Source organism: Amblyomma americanum, chromosome 10, assembly GCF_052857255.1.
Source record: "Amblyomma americanum isolate KBUSLIRL-KWMA chromosome 10, ASM5285725v1, whole genome shotgun sequence".
Lineage (NCBI taxonomy): Eukaryota > Metazoa > Arthropoda > Arachnida > Ixodida > Ixodidae > Amblyomma > Amblyomma americanum.
The window spans coordinates 14,674,171-14,688,635 of record NC_135506.1 but is presented as its reverse complement, the minus strand read 5'-3'; the positions used below and the strand labels follow the sequence as shown (position 1 = coordinate 14,688,635).

At 46.6% G+C, this 14,465-nt stretch overlaps 1 protein-coding gene across 1 annotated transcript in view; it reads left to right on the top strand.

Moving 5' to 3' along the window:
* The window catches only part of MED23 (mediator complex subunit 23), a 42,660-nt gene that overhangs the window by 273 nt on the left and 27,922 nt on the right, over positions 1 to 14,465 (top strand). The window contains exons 2-12 of the mRNA XM_077640157.1: positions 542 to 661; positions 1,005 to 1,129; positions 2,455 to 2,566; positions 2,653 to 2,751; positions 4,644 to 4,748; positions 5,419 to 5,488; positions 6,323 to 6,435; positions 8,460 to 8,555; positions 9,453 to 9,644; positions 10,332 to 10,418; positions 11,188 to 11,390. Coding sequence (XP_077496283.1) covers positions 542 to 661; positions 1,005 to 1,129; positions 2,455 to 2,566; positions 2,653 to 2,751; positions 4,644 to 4,748; positions 5,419 to 5,488; positions 6,323 to 6,435; positions 8,460 to 8,555; positions 9,453 to 9,644; positions 10,332 to 10,418; positions 11,188 to 11,390 — 1,322 coding nt within the window. The remainder of the gene's footprint in view (positions 1 to 541; positions 662 to 1,004; positions 1,130 to 2,454; positions 2,567 to 2,652; positions 2,752 to 4,643; positions 4,749 to 5,418; positions 5,489 to 6,322; positions 6,436 to 8,459; positions 8,556 to 9,452; positions 9,645 to 10,331; positions 10,419 to 11,187; positions 11,391 to 14,465) is intronic.

Genomic DNA, 14,465 nt, shown 5'->3' with positions numbered 1-14,465 from the left:
TTTTCTCATGTGCAATAACATTGTGCATACATCGTGCACGGAATATTGGGTAAGTGGTCAGTAAAAGTGCCGAATCAGCACCTGCAGGGCTGATCAGGGTCTATTTGGAGTTGTCATTTGTCACTCGCGCACAAAAACCGGAAAGCTTATCTCGCGTAGATTTGTCTCCACTTTAACCGCACAGTTTGCTGCGAAGTGTGCAGTTCCGATCATTTGGCGAGAAAGCTTCAATCAAGTGGTTGTAGCGTGCGCTGCTTCGGTCTATAGGAGCAGGAATTTTGGCGTCGTCCGCATGGGGAACGTTCAAAATGGGAAATCAAACAACTTCATAGTCCTTGGTTTATTGTCGATGTGTCGGCTCTTATTCACAGGTGCGAAAAGGACAATCGTTTCTACGTTAAGTGCACAACGACGTTTCATGAACGACGCATAATTTTCGTGTTTGACGAATTCGTGGGAACCTAAATAAATAAAATCACTAGCTTGTCGTTCTTAAAGTACAAATGCTGTGGTCTACGCCACTTTTTTTTCTTACTTTCAGCAAAATGACACCCTGGAAGAAGTGTTCAACTCCTTCATCATCCACTCGCAAGAAATGCAGGAATTCAAGGAGCGGACATATCAAGAAGACATAAAGACCTTGTTTTCTGGTATTCCACAGGTCGGCATTAATAAACTTTTCGAATGACACAAAAGCTATAGTTTAATATTTCAAACACTGAAAAAAACTATAAAGTATAGGAAAGATATTTTTTGTTGCCCCATCTTGATGCATCTTTTGAAGCTTCATTACTGAGCAGGAATCTGCACACTTGATGTGCTTGCTACTTACATGTTACTAATTTTATGTGCAACTCAAACTACATTACTAAAGCACCAACAACTAGACAGTTCATGCTGTGTTTTTTACTGTGGTGTATTTTCTTGAAACCATTTGCATCTCAGTGCATGCTTGTTCTGTCTAGGCAAGCTCTGCAGATCGCTCACACGTTTCTCCATTTTAGGAATCCCTGGATGGTGCGTTGAAGCAATATGTGTCGGCGGTCTCCAGCCTGAGCAACCACCGTCAGATGCAAACCTTATTATCCCTCTTGCATCATGCAGTCACTGCAGGTGTCGTTCAGCCGAAGTGAGTGTGCACAGACCGGTTGTTAGCATTGTGTTTGGGCAACATTTCTTACCAGTGAAGAAGTCATGACTAGAGAAACCAGTGCATTTTACGTGTAAGCCTGTGTGTCATGTTTTTTTCATACTGTGTATAATGCGAGAAAAAGAGGGAGGATTAAATGAATAAATGAGGGAAAGCTTAGTCTTGTCAGCTAAAGTATGGCCTGCCTCAAAGAAATAATGCATATATTTAGACTATAAGGAGTATTAGCCTGATCTGCAGCACCTGTCAGTTTTTCGAGCAAACACTGCAACATGCTTGGTTGTCACTCTGAAGGCCACATGCTTACATGGGAACTCTGAGGGCTGTGTTTTTGTGGGCTGCACCGACATTTCTCAGACAAGCGAACAAGAAGTTAAGAAAAACATGTCAGACCTTTGCTTCTTCAAATTTCTGCTAAAGAGTGCTTGAATGTATGCAAGATTATGCTTTGGGGTGCTGTCAGGTGCTTGCTATGGGCGCATGCTCTTGTGGCCAGACAAGCTCCCCAGCAGTTGCTATGGCAGCAGTACCAACTTTGTTCCCTGTGCACAACAATGTGGTGCTCAAGTGAGGCTGGTAAGGGTGTTGTGGATGCCCCCACTGCTGCAATGCACACCGAACACAGCACATAGAACAGTTATCAAAGAAAGAAACAGCATGTCATTTCTTGTGTAAGATGTGACTTTAGGCATATTTTGCTCTATTGTTATGTGGTCTGGTAACGTTGGTATGAAAGGCAGTATTTAGAAGTGGCCAGTTTGATTTTGCATGGAAAAGTATATTAATGAAGAAAAATTTAATGTGGTAGCATTTCTTCTTATGGGCCATAGTCGTTTGACTAGTCACTGATTTGCTGTCCCTTGCTACGGTTTCATGTATTACAATAGAATATTTAATCAGGAGTAACTACTCCATGTGGTTGCTGTCTTTCAGTTCACAAGTTAGGTGAGGCTTAATTTTTTTTTTGTACTTGTTTTATCTGCTATGAGACATGCCTTTTTCCAGTGCTATTGAACAGTGCTTTGGTCTGAAATCTTCTCTGGGGTGAAGCAACACTGCGGCTACCCGCATTGGAAGAATGTGAAAGCGTTGATGCCTCCTTGACACTGGTCACCTTTCAAAGATTTTATTGAACATGTCATCTGTGAAAACTTCTGACTGTGAAAACTGAGCAGCAGACATTTGTCTTGCATAAGTCAGTGGTGGGTGACTAGAGCGAAGCATTATAGCAAAGATGTCATTTCAGTTTCAGTCACGAGAATGAAATTGCACTAAACTTGCATAATATATGTGTCTCATTACAGACCTGTGTGTGATGCCCTACTGGCTACAGACAAGTTCCACTACACAGCTGAAGAGTACTGGTGCCAGTCACTGTGCCTGATCCAGAAGATCGTGGCCGGGATTGACTACAAGGTTTGCACCATCTTCCACTTTTCCTTTTTTTCTAATCTACTCTGCCTGAAAGCATTGCCAAATCACTTCCCTGTGATGTCTTTCAGGGTGTCCGAGACCTCCTGAAGACAATTTTTGACAAGGCTCTTTCAATTCCCCCATCAGTCAACATATCCCTGATGAGGCAGATGAACACCCTTAGCAGTGTAAGTCTATGAATTATTTTTTCACATTATTTTCTGCACTCTGCTACAGCTGTTGCTTAAGGGTCTGAACTCCATGACAGTTGCACGTGCAGGTAGTTAGAAACTTTTTTTTTTGGCTCACAAACATTAAAGAACTTACATTTGTAACCTTCTGCTTTGGAAGTTAAACATCTAGTACTTCAGATTTAAAGCATGCCCTGAGTGTGCTTTGAAGGCATGGGTTCTCAATCTTTTTAGCCTGAGCGGACCGTCATGGCTTTAAAAATTCGTTTAGAGACGCCTCTTCCTGCGGCTTCAGTCCATTCCTGTCCTTTAGGCCAACGCAGTGGTGGCCTAGTGGTTAAGCGTCCGCCTTGTACTTGGGAGTTGCTGGGCTTGTATGTCATAGGTACATTTTTACCAGTGCCCGAAAGTACAATTTTACCCATGGGTGCCCGGCAACGGGGTTGCGAATGCCGACACCAATGGTGCAAAACTTATGAAACACCTAAGAAAAGCTAACGTAGTAGCCATTAGGTCGCCACAATGGCCTAGTCGTTAGAGCATCTGCTTCGAAGTGAGGTGCTGGGCTTGTAGGTAAGAAGTCAATTTTTTTTCGGCGAGCACCCAGAGGTGCATTTCTACCAGTGGGTATCTGGCGGTGGGGCGGAGGGAGCTGTGTAAGTGGCGCTGCTGACACTGCATTTTTAAAGGAACGAGCAAAGAACAGCAAACAATGTAAAGAGAGAGAGAGGGTTTATTGATAGGAAAGGCAGAGAGGTTGGCCTGAAAAATAAATATCTGGCCTGCTACTCTGCTCTGGGGGACCGGAAGAGGAGATAAAAGAAGGTCACGATGGGGGACGATGATGATGGGAGGAGGCAGATGAAAAACTACTTAAAAAAAAAAAAAAACAAGGCACACTTTCTGACATCACAAACGCGAGACAAGGTCCGTGTCGCAAAAGCGTGAGAGCGCTCACGTTGCCTTTACAGTTCTAAAACTATCTGGCCAAGCACCGAGGATCAAATCCTCAGAGAGGAGCGATGTGTCCATAGGCTTCAGAGCAGATGCGAGTATGAGTCTTTCACGTGAATACGCTACGGCGACGGCTAGGTACTGGGCCCTGCCAGACACCCGCCACATCCGTCTTAAACGGCTAGATCCGACGATGACCTTTTCAGTTCATCGCGGAATACCTCGCCCTATTGCATGCGTTATCCGTAGACTACGTTTAAACGTGGCATTCACGTGCAAATACTTGCACTTAATAGGACAAGCGGACTCCCCGGAATGTACCACATGTGGCGTGCTAGAGACTATAGAGCAAACAATGTAAAACCATTCCAAAGAACCTGAGCATTTTGCAAAACCCAGTCTGGGAACTCCTGCTTCAAGATCTAACAGCTTCATATCGGAGCATTAAGAGTGGGCCAGTAAATCACCTGAAGGTCTGCTTGATAATGAAATTAAAGGACCCAGGAGTGAAGTGCATCACTGCATCAGTGAGAAATTGTTTCCATTTTCTGCTGTCTGAATGAACTGTGACAGAACCTCAGTCAAGCACTATAATTAGTGGGCTCTTATGTTCCATAGCCAAGTTAATGACTATGAGACAGACTGTAGTGGAGGGCTTCGGAATAACTTTAGTTGCCTGGGGTTCCCTTGCATTATTTCGCCTCCATCAAGGTACGATTTGATGACTATAATTTTAGGGTGAATGATGGAATTTGTGAAAGAGGCAAAGTCTAGCTTTTTTTCCTTGGCACCCGAGACTTCATTCGTGAGTGAAGGCGTGCCTGCCTATTCCTTTGTGCTGATGTTTTTTACTGCTCCTTGCTGTGTTGGTTCCTTTACAAATGAGCTTAGTGACTGCAGTTGTTTGACTGACTGATACTGTCTGCGCTGGTCAGGTGCTGGAACACATTTTCGACCGCAATGCCGCTCTCCTACCAAGCTACCTCATCTTTGACGACGTTCAGAAGCGAATGGCATCGAAGGCAGGCTGGCCACATTGGGTACGTTTTGCACCATGCGACTTGTATCGGAATGCGAGTGCCATTTTCACTGTTGTTGAGATGCGGCTGCCATTTTCAAGAACTGGGCCTTTCTTTTATGTCAACCTGCTGCATTTGTTGAGTTGCTGTGCCATCGAGGCTAGTGCCATTGTTCCATTGTGAGGAGACAGCCTCATGCTAAAAATGCCGTCCATACTTCTTCACGTCTGCTTGTTTTGTAAGATGGTTTTTAAATGAGTCTTTTAGCATGTGCTGTGCAGCCAATTATATCTGCTCAGCAGCATTGTTAGATATTCTATGTGGAATTTTGACATTTTATGCACGATGTTAAGCTGATCTTGTTAGCTTTAATTAATAGTACAAAGTATGTGTGTTTGGATCTCTGTAAACTGAGCATCGGTAAGACGGGAGGAGTACATAAAGTATGTGAAAGTGCTCAAGTGTGTTGCACAGTAGTGGCCAGTACTAAGGCACTTGATGCACCAATATTGTGGCATCATATATTCCAGGCACTGGCTGTGGTTGTACAATTCAGAATGATAACATAATCTAGGGGCTGACATTTGCAGTGCACTTTTCACGCCAATTCCTCACGAAGTACCTGTGGGAGTTCCTATTTTAACTTTGTTTTTTGTTCTGTTTCCTTGTTGTCTTCGGTCTGGCGCACCAGAAATTCGCCAAGCTTGTGTCCGACTTTGTGGACAGCTTTCAGCCATGTGCCCAAATGGTGACTATTGTTGGTAAGTAAAAGCCTGCTTGCCATGGCTGTAAAATGTGCAGTGCTCATGATAGAATGCTTACACAGGCAACATCAGCTTGCTTGTTTTAATTTTTTAAATTGTTTTGGCAAAGCTTCAGATTTATGCCATGTGCATTAAAAGCTACCTTGAACTCACTTTCTTAGTGCAGAACAGCATCAAGAATATAAATTGCTTAGACAGCATGCCACATCTTAATAACTTGGCATGCTATCTCAGCCAGTATGTCTCCTTGCAACCTCTCTATTGTGCTTGTTGTGTAGTCCAGCTACTCTTATCATGGCCCTGTCACCATACTGATACAGTATTTTACTTTCCTGCACTAACTTATCTATCTTAACTTGCACATGACTCAAAGCTCGAAGTTAGTTTGTCATTTGGCATGTTCACTTGTGCTTTTGACTGACATGATGAACATGCTGCTTGAACCGCGTATCTTAGAAGCTTGGGTTTTCTTTTGAAGCAGTTTTATGCTGACGATTCTGGGTTGCTGCTTGAAAGCAAGGCCCTATTGTTAGTAGAAGTTCCAACAAATACATGCAAGGGAGAGCAGCAAATACATAGCTTAAGGTCCTGAGGTCTTGAACCAACTGTAAATGGCTTTTCGCAGGCATAGAACACGGTACCAGGTATTCTGCACCCATGTAGAATCAGCATTTCTGTCTTTTCTTGTTTCGTTAAAATATTGCGTTATCTGTTGAGCCAAATCTCGTTTAATAAGTGTCGCCCTTGCCTCTCATTTGCTGTACAACAGGTGAATCGTGCACCAACATCATAACGCTTATACACCTTCATCCTGTGGTACTCTCTGTCCAGGTCGTTCCAAGCTTCGGCCCGTTGTGGGTCATTCAGGAACATGCTGCACCGTCTGGAAACTGGACCCCAACACAGCCAAGTTTGCCGTCAAAGGACAGCTGCCCTACAGTGCGGTGAGCTCTCAGTGCTCCCGCGGAATTTCACAGTTGTAGTAGAAAAAGTCTTGCTTTACTGGTTTAGTCTTCGCACGGTTGAAAATGAAACTTTCATAGGTCGACGTTTCCTGCCTTGCTGCTGCAGGTGTTCTGCTTAATAGCTGGGCGAAAGTCCTTCATGGGGAAACCTGCTCTTTTGCGACAGTGTAAATATTAAGGTAGATGTCATGCTCATTTGGATGGCATTTTTGGCTAGCCAGTTAGAACCTTCAGTGGTGAAAGTTGTCAGCTGCACTGTAATGCTGAAGGTGCCGTGTGTTTTGTGAGACAACACTGCATGTGCAACCGCTGTCTTTTTGCTTTCATACATTATGTCACCGGCGTATAAAATCAGTCATCTTGTAAAATTGGAAGTGGTTGTGCTTGTTTTGCTGCTACCCGTGCTGTTCAGCTACAGTGTGCTTGGCTTACAAGTCAAAGCATGCGTGTGAAAGGGGGACTTGGGGTGGCAGTGGGACAAGCAGTGAGCATATTCAGCGCAAATACAATGTTTGCACTCCTACCTCATTCCTAGTGTCTCTGTGAAATTTAGGCTTCCTGCATGATGCTTGCCCATCCGTATCAACACTTCACTGCTTACTTGTTCAAATGCGGAGATTTTTAAAGCTTGTTAATTTCACTCCCGTTAATTTGGAAATCCGGGTAATTAGAACTGCTGGTGTGTTCCTGGCCAATGCCCATGCAAGCCTATGATGTTGGGTCTTGCTCCGGTTAATTTGAACGGCCTCTTTTTAAGAGGCTGCATCCAGATATGACCGGCATGGCAAGCTAATGTCAAAATAGCACTACTCATACTTGAATTGCATGCTGCAGAATCGCCCATGCACCTCGATGCGAGCGTAAGTAGGTGTGACCGAGAATAGCCGAAGAAACATTAGAGGGGCACTTTGTTGACCTAGAGTGCGGTAAGGCGAAAGCCTTTAGCTTGGTGTTGCTGCTTGTGTCACTGATGTGTGGTCAAGATGTTGATTAAGTGCGATTACACAATTGTTTGTGAATCTTAAATGCTGGAGACACTGGAGGCCGTTTGGGAGGCATCCGTCTGATTCGACGCCTTTCCGCAAACACTCTCCAGCATCCTTACGCTAGACATATATTAGTGCGGGCAAAGAAAAAGAAAGAAAAATAATGCTGCTAGACAAGGAGAGCTACACATGCATTGGCAAGAATTAGCATAGTCGTTAGCATGCTCGGCTGCGGAACGTAAGGATGGTGGTTCGAATCCTGCCGTGCACAAGGATTTTTTTTTCTTATCGAGTTGACGTCATTTGATTGACAGCTATAGTGTGATAGATTTTGAGTACGGACAGACGGAAAATGATGAGCCATTAAAGGCTTTCGCCTTAATTGCCCAACTGCTCAGTTCCAGTTTCACTTTTCTGAACTTGCTCCAGCCAGCGGCGACTGTGGCTATCGGCTGCGCTCCAACCAGTTAACTGAGCCCTGTCGTTTCGAACGCTGATTGACGCCACTGTGTGTTTCCTTTGCATCCATCCGCGTGGATCTTCCATTCCAATGTGCCTAAACTGCGCGCTCGTCACGTGCCATTCGCTGTTTGTGTGGTAAAGTCTTCCCACACGCAACGCAGCCACTTGTGAGGGGGCTGCATCGCTACTGCATCACACCATGAAAGATGATGCAGGGAACCATTTTGGAACTGTTCTGCTCCGACGCTGCTGACAGTGCACGCACAATAAAGAATGGGCGGAAGTATGAAAAATAGTCTCTGTCGCGCTGTTCTCATCTCAAAGGCAGGCAGTTGTCGCGCAGTAATTAACCGCGATACAAGTGGTTCTTTTCAGTTTTTTCGGAATCATTCGCTAATTCGATCTTTTTTTCCAGTCCTGTCAAGTTTGAATTTCGTCATTAGTGGAGCTGAGCAGGGAGGCTAGATGTGGAATACGCGGGACATTTGCGCTGACTAGTGCACAGCTGTCAGGCTTGCCATCATTTCAGAGCCGTCCAAATTGTTTCTTCCGCAGGAGGTGCAGCAGCCCCAAACGGAGCTGCTGCGGTATGTGCTGGAGCAGCCGTACTCGCGGGAGATGGTCTGCAGCATGCTGGGACTCACCAAGCAGGTGAGGTCCTCCAGGTCTGACCTTTCTTGAGGCCTTTTTTATTTTTTTGTTTAGCTTTTCGCTTGTCACAATGTGCACTGGGCGATGCTTAGGCAGGGGGATGTACAAATATAATCCTAGCTTTTGAAAGAATTTTTTTTTTGCATTTTTTCTGCTGTCTTTGTACCGTGGACAGTTTAGTCTAGTCATCCTGGGTATGTTGTGTGATCCCCTCCCCTGTAGATAGAAGCACCCCCGCTGTTGAATAAAGGCCTTCACTCACGCTTCGTCTACTTGCTGGTAAGTCTTGGCTCCTCATTTGACCTACCTCAGTCGCCACAGGAATGTGTGTTGGTCAGCACCATCCCATGGACTGTGTTCTCTCTCTTGTTCACGTGGATATGTGAGTACTTGTAAGACTGAGGTTGTCCAAATACTTTGTCACATTCTGTAAGCAAACAGCCAGAACAACTTAGGTTTCACGCATGCAGGGCGTAACTCAGTGGATATTTTGTATTGGGTAACTATGAAGTATTCATGGGCACTTTGCTACCTGGCACTGGCCTTCCTGCTGGAACCAGTCTTTGAACTGCCTGGCAATCAAAAGGAATGCCATTTAAGCACTCTGGGTTAGTCATGGAGATTTGCTACGACGCCTTATTACTGGCAAACGCACGTGACGAAAAGTAAAATGTTCGTTAAGTGAGGAACAACTCTTTTCGTGTCCTTTTGCTTAGTGCAGATTGAGTGCTGATTGGTACACTTTTCTTGAATAAACTCATTAATTTGAGCAGTACATTTGCTGTAATGGCACACAGGGGTGGCTGAGCCATGCTCGCTTTAACCGTACCAGTGCTCATGTCACAGTCACGAAGCACCTTGCATCAAGCGCCCGGTTCTCTCGGGAATGCCTTGCAGCAGAAGCAGCGGTGCCCGGTGCTGGAGCAGGAGCTGGTGGCGCTGGTCGTCCGGGCCATGGAGAAGTCGGAGCAAGAGGGCTCAGATGAGCCCATCGAGCTCTTCTGGCAGAACCTGTCCAGCCAGCTGATCTACTTTGTGCTCTTCCAGTATGCCAACTTCCCACACATGGTGTTGGCGCTGCACGACCAGGCAAGCCACTCTCTCTTCCTTTCTTCCGCCTTCATTTGTGCGCTACATGAAACACGAGAACACCTGTTGGAGCCGTAGCCAGAGGCTAGTTGTGGGGTCAGTGATGGAAAAACTGAGTTTATTAAGTGCCAGACACTACAATGACATCGTTAAAGGCTAGGAAATGAGAAAGGTGCCAAGATCCTAAACTCAATGAACAGCTGAATGTGATCGAGAACTTTGAATTGTCTACAAGGTAAGAAGCTGTTTGGTTACAAAAATGTTGTTGCCGCGAAACAAGAAGTTAGCAATGACTGTGAGGTACAAAGTACAATGAATGAAGAAACAAGCACATGATTCATTTGTGCGTAATGTAACTAAGATCAAGCATTATCATCCTAATGAGAAAGTATTTTAATCAATAGCATTCTGTATTTTCTTTTATAATTTAGTGTAGAACTCCTCACAGGCTGCGCATCTCATGAAAAGGGACGCTGGTTCGTCTTAAATTTAAGGGCTTCCTTAATTTTCACATCACCTGTTCAGAACTGCTTCAAGGCTATTGCATGCTGCCAATGTAGTCGATGCTAGAGCACGTGGGCATCAGCTTATGGTGGCTTCAAACAAGTCTTTTGTGTTGCCGCATGGCCATATCCTTGTCTGAATAGTTTGCTAAATGGATCGTCCATTTCTGTTTCATGGCTGCAGCTGTTTGGCCGGAATTTACGGAAGGGCAGGGACCACCTGATGTGGGTGCTGCTGCAGTTCATCTCTGGCAGCATCACCAAGAACCCGGTGAGTGCCTGACATGATTTAAACCCTCAATGACCGACACTTCTAACAGGCGTGGTGCCAAAATACGGTAGAATCCCAATAAATGGAAATCAGTTAAACAGAATCACCGTTCAAATATCAGTCGTCGAGCCTGACTTGCGTAGTACGTGCCTGTGTACCTCTGGCATGCATGTGACGGCAGGCGTGATGACAGTTAGTATATTGCCCCTGTTGCTAGGACAAGTAATAGGCAAGTCACATAGTTCCATTTTTGGGGTTTCACCGCCATGCTTGTGGTGAAGGCGGCTACTGACCACACATTCGTTTATGGAACTTGCAGTGATCTTAGCTTGGGGAGCTTACGAACTTGCCGCTTTCATCAGGTTTGTGTATTGGTTCTCAGTCTTTCTAATCTAAACTCAAGGAACCTCAATGGCTTTCAGAAAGTGTGCTTAGGAACCCCACATGTCTCGGCTTCCATCCCTACCTGCCTGATATGCATGCAAAAAAAAAGAACATGCAGACACACAACCCCTCAGAATATGACCAGTTGATTGGCTCTATAGCAAATGAGTCTGCTATGAGTAAGTACAGTGCAATAAGTCCCAAAATAAAGTAGGTGAAGGAAAGGTTGGGGTTGAGGCATGCATGTATTTAAGTGCTTGGTTGGGGAACCCCAAAAGAGTTCAGGTGTTCCAAGGAACCCACTGTACAAACTTCTGGTGTGGAGCCTTTTGCTTTTTCAGTCAACTATTCTCATGGACTTGTCCATTGTGTTTCACCTGTGCAGCTGAATGACTTCCTGCCGGTGATGAAGCTGTACGACCTGCTGTACCCGGAGAAGGAGCCCCTTCCCTTCCCGGACGTGTCCAAGTCACACTGCACGCGGGCGCTGGCCATCACCTCCATCTGGGTACACCTGACACGCAAGGCCCAGCTGGAAAAAGTGCGACTGCAGAGACCCCTGCCGCACGCACTGTCCACGCATCTCGAGTGAGGGGGCGGCTCTGCTGTGCTCTTTTAACGCCTAGCGGTTGCGCATTCCGCCAGGCCTTTAGAAGATACTGCGTTTAGATTGAATGAAGTTGGTCCGTATCAAATAGATTACAGGGTTCAAATGATATAAATGCTACTTTCACTGAAAACAGAGCTTTTATAAGTTATGAAAGGCCAAACACGAAATGCAGGCGTCGCCTCCACCAGCAGTTTTCAAAAGCACAATGCGGCACATCAAGCCCGTTTTTTGCGTGCTCATTTCTAAGGCATGGTTATGCCACCATTCTTTTCCTGATTGGGCTGTCTGGACGGCAGCAGTTTTCAGCTTCTCAAAACACGTTCATTGTTGGCCCCACTGCAGAAATTTTCTTGCTTTCTTTTAAAACATTATCTTCCTCCTCTTCTTTCCCAGGCTGTGAGCATACAGTCGAGCCCGCTTACAACGAACATGAGCGTCACGCGGCGTCCATTCGTTATATCCCGAAGTTCGTAGTAAGTGGACCACAGCTTTAAAGACAGTTGCTTGTCAAAACACAAAATTTTTTCTTTGCGAAAGTCCATGATGGACGTCTGTTTTTGCAGCGCAGATCGGATGAGGGAGGTTTCCAGTTTATTTAAAGCAGAAGCGTGCTCTTCGCCAAGGCCCTTAGCGCAGACAAGTTTTCTGAGGCTCTCTATGTAGCTCATTGCTACAGGCGTGCTTATGGGTGTTGGCTCTGAAGTTTCATCCTCATCCGATTCCTCTGCGTCACTATCGTTCCGCACTTCAGAAACGATGCCGTCGTCCGTGCACGGTTCCGCGGTGTCGGCGTTGTAATCGACAGAAATAAAATCATTACAACCAATGTCGTGGCTCCCCATGACGGAGTCGACGACGCGTTGCCACAAGTCGCCGCCGGGCTGGTCATCTTCCGAAGCATCAGGCTCGGCATCAGACACTCGACGAAACCGGCCTTGCGGAAGCAGTTCCGCTCGCCAGTGGCCGTCACCTCCACCCAGGCCGCTTTCATCATCTCTACTGCTGAATGCAATGGAAATGGGCGCGGTGTTTCCGTCCGCCATCCCGAATTACAACCAGGGCCCAAGATTCGAATGAAGCGAACGAAACATCCGCACTGCAACAAGAGTGACAAAAGCGCGCGATGGGGTAGACTTGCAATGCACACAGGCACACAATCAAGCTAATGATACAGACGCACAGCGGCAGCGGAGAGACCAATGAGGGGTGTCCGTGAGCGTCAATGCAGCCACCTCTTGGCTCCCATGGAAGGCCTGCTTCATGGAGCGTGGCTTCCGCGATCAGCACCGTCAGCGTGGTGGTTGATCGCCGAGGCCACGCGCGATTTGCAAGAGAGTGAGGGGAGGGAAGCGGAGTTGCGAGGAGGGGCGGGAGGGCGACCTTGGAACGCGCGTCGGCGGGGGAAGGGTAGCTCGCTTGAGAGCAGCACGAAATGGGGCGGACAGTTCGCCTGCGATGAGGCTCGGCCCGAAAACATACCACGCGCTGGGTGCACAAAGGGGTTGGAGGCAGGTTATCTCGCATCGTGGCGCCGGGTTTACGCCGTCCGTTCGCTGTAACCGATCAGCAGGGCTTAATGACATTCGTTATACGTGTGATTTTGTGCCATTGAAACAATGTATATTTTGACGGTCGCGCAGGTCTCGTTCATCATAAGCAAAAGTTCGTCTTAAGTGGGGCCGTTATATGTGGGCTCGACTGTATTCTCTCTTGAGTAGCACGTTTTGCACACATTTCAGTTTTTTAGTCAAAATTGTGCACATTTTTTTAGAGGAACAATTTCTACCTGGAAGCGCTATTCACAGTATTCACTGTGCCTGCTAAATGCTTAGAGCTGAAACATAGTTTCGCAGTCACGCTGTGTGCAGTTCTATAAGGGAAAATGGATGCATGCCTGCTGAAGTGATGCATTTCGACCTGAAGCAGTACCGTATCTACACGATTGTAAGTCGGCTTGAATGTAAGTCGACCTCCCCACTTAACATTTCTGAAAAAAAAAAAAAAAAACTTGGAGGTCGTTTACGCTTGGCCTTTAATAATAGAACGCAATAGCACTATCCTGCGGCCTCCGCTTATCGCCAGCCGATATCGGCTTCTGTCGCGCGCGGGAGTGCCTGTGGGCACATTCCAAAACGAAAATGTATTAGTCACTGGACTGCTTGTCCACACTTGCGCCGTTGTCCTCACTAGCGCTGCCGTCGTGATCGCTGCTGTGGTCCCACAGCTCGTTCTAACATCGTCGTGCAGCGAAATCCGGCACTTCGCTAACAGCCACATCACGACATCGCGTGCAACAGCTGAAAATTTTGCCTCGCTGCAGCTGCTACACCTGATCACCCATTGTGAATGTTGAACTTGTAGCCCGGCTTGCAGTTGTTTGTTTCTTCGGCATAAAGAATGACAGCCATCTCGAATGTAGCCGTGAACGAGCGCCAGTCGCTTACCGGACCCGGAGCACAAATAACGAATGACGAAGCACTACATTAAAAAATTGTGAAATGCGGCCGGCGGTAGTCAAATGCGTCAGAGCCAAAGAGAAACTACGCGTGAGCGTCGCCGGCTCTTCCGTCGGCTACCGACACTCCCCGCCGCAGCTCTGTTTCCGAGTGGGGTTGCTGCCACCATTGGAACAGTGGCCCTTCCATCAACTATCGGGAGCGTGCGCTGTTGAAAGTAAGCAGCAAAAAAAACTTGGACGACGCCTGCTAAGAGTAAAACGTGCATGCGTTATCGGGCCACCGCCACTTATCAGCAGACGCAATCTGCGGCCATGTGTGGGGAGTGCGCTGGTGCGGTTTGCTGCTTATCGACAGCCCCCATCGGCTACCTCGCGCGGAGGGGGGATGCCGGTTCTGTGCGGTGACTTAGCAGCTGCTCAAGGCCAGCATGAAGAGCGTTGCGACAGAGCTGCGCAGCAAAAATCCAACCACTCTGTACCATGCCTGATATCTCGTTTGTCTCGCCTTTATTTATGGTGGGATGCTTTGGTTTGGATTTAAGTCGACCCCCCCCCCTCCCACATCGGATTTTCAAATTTTTAAAAATAGGTAGAC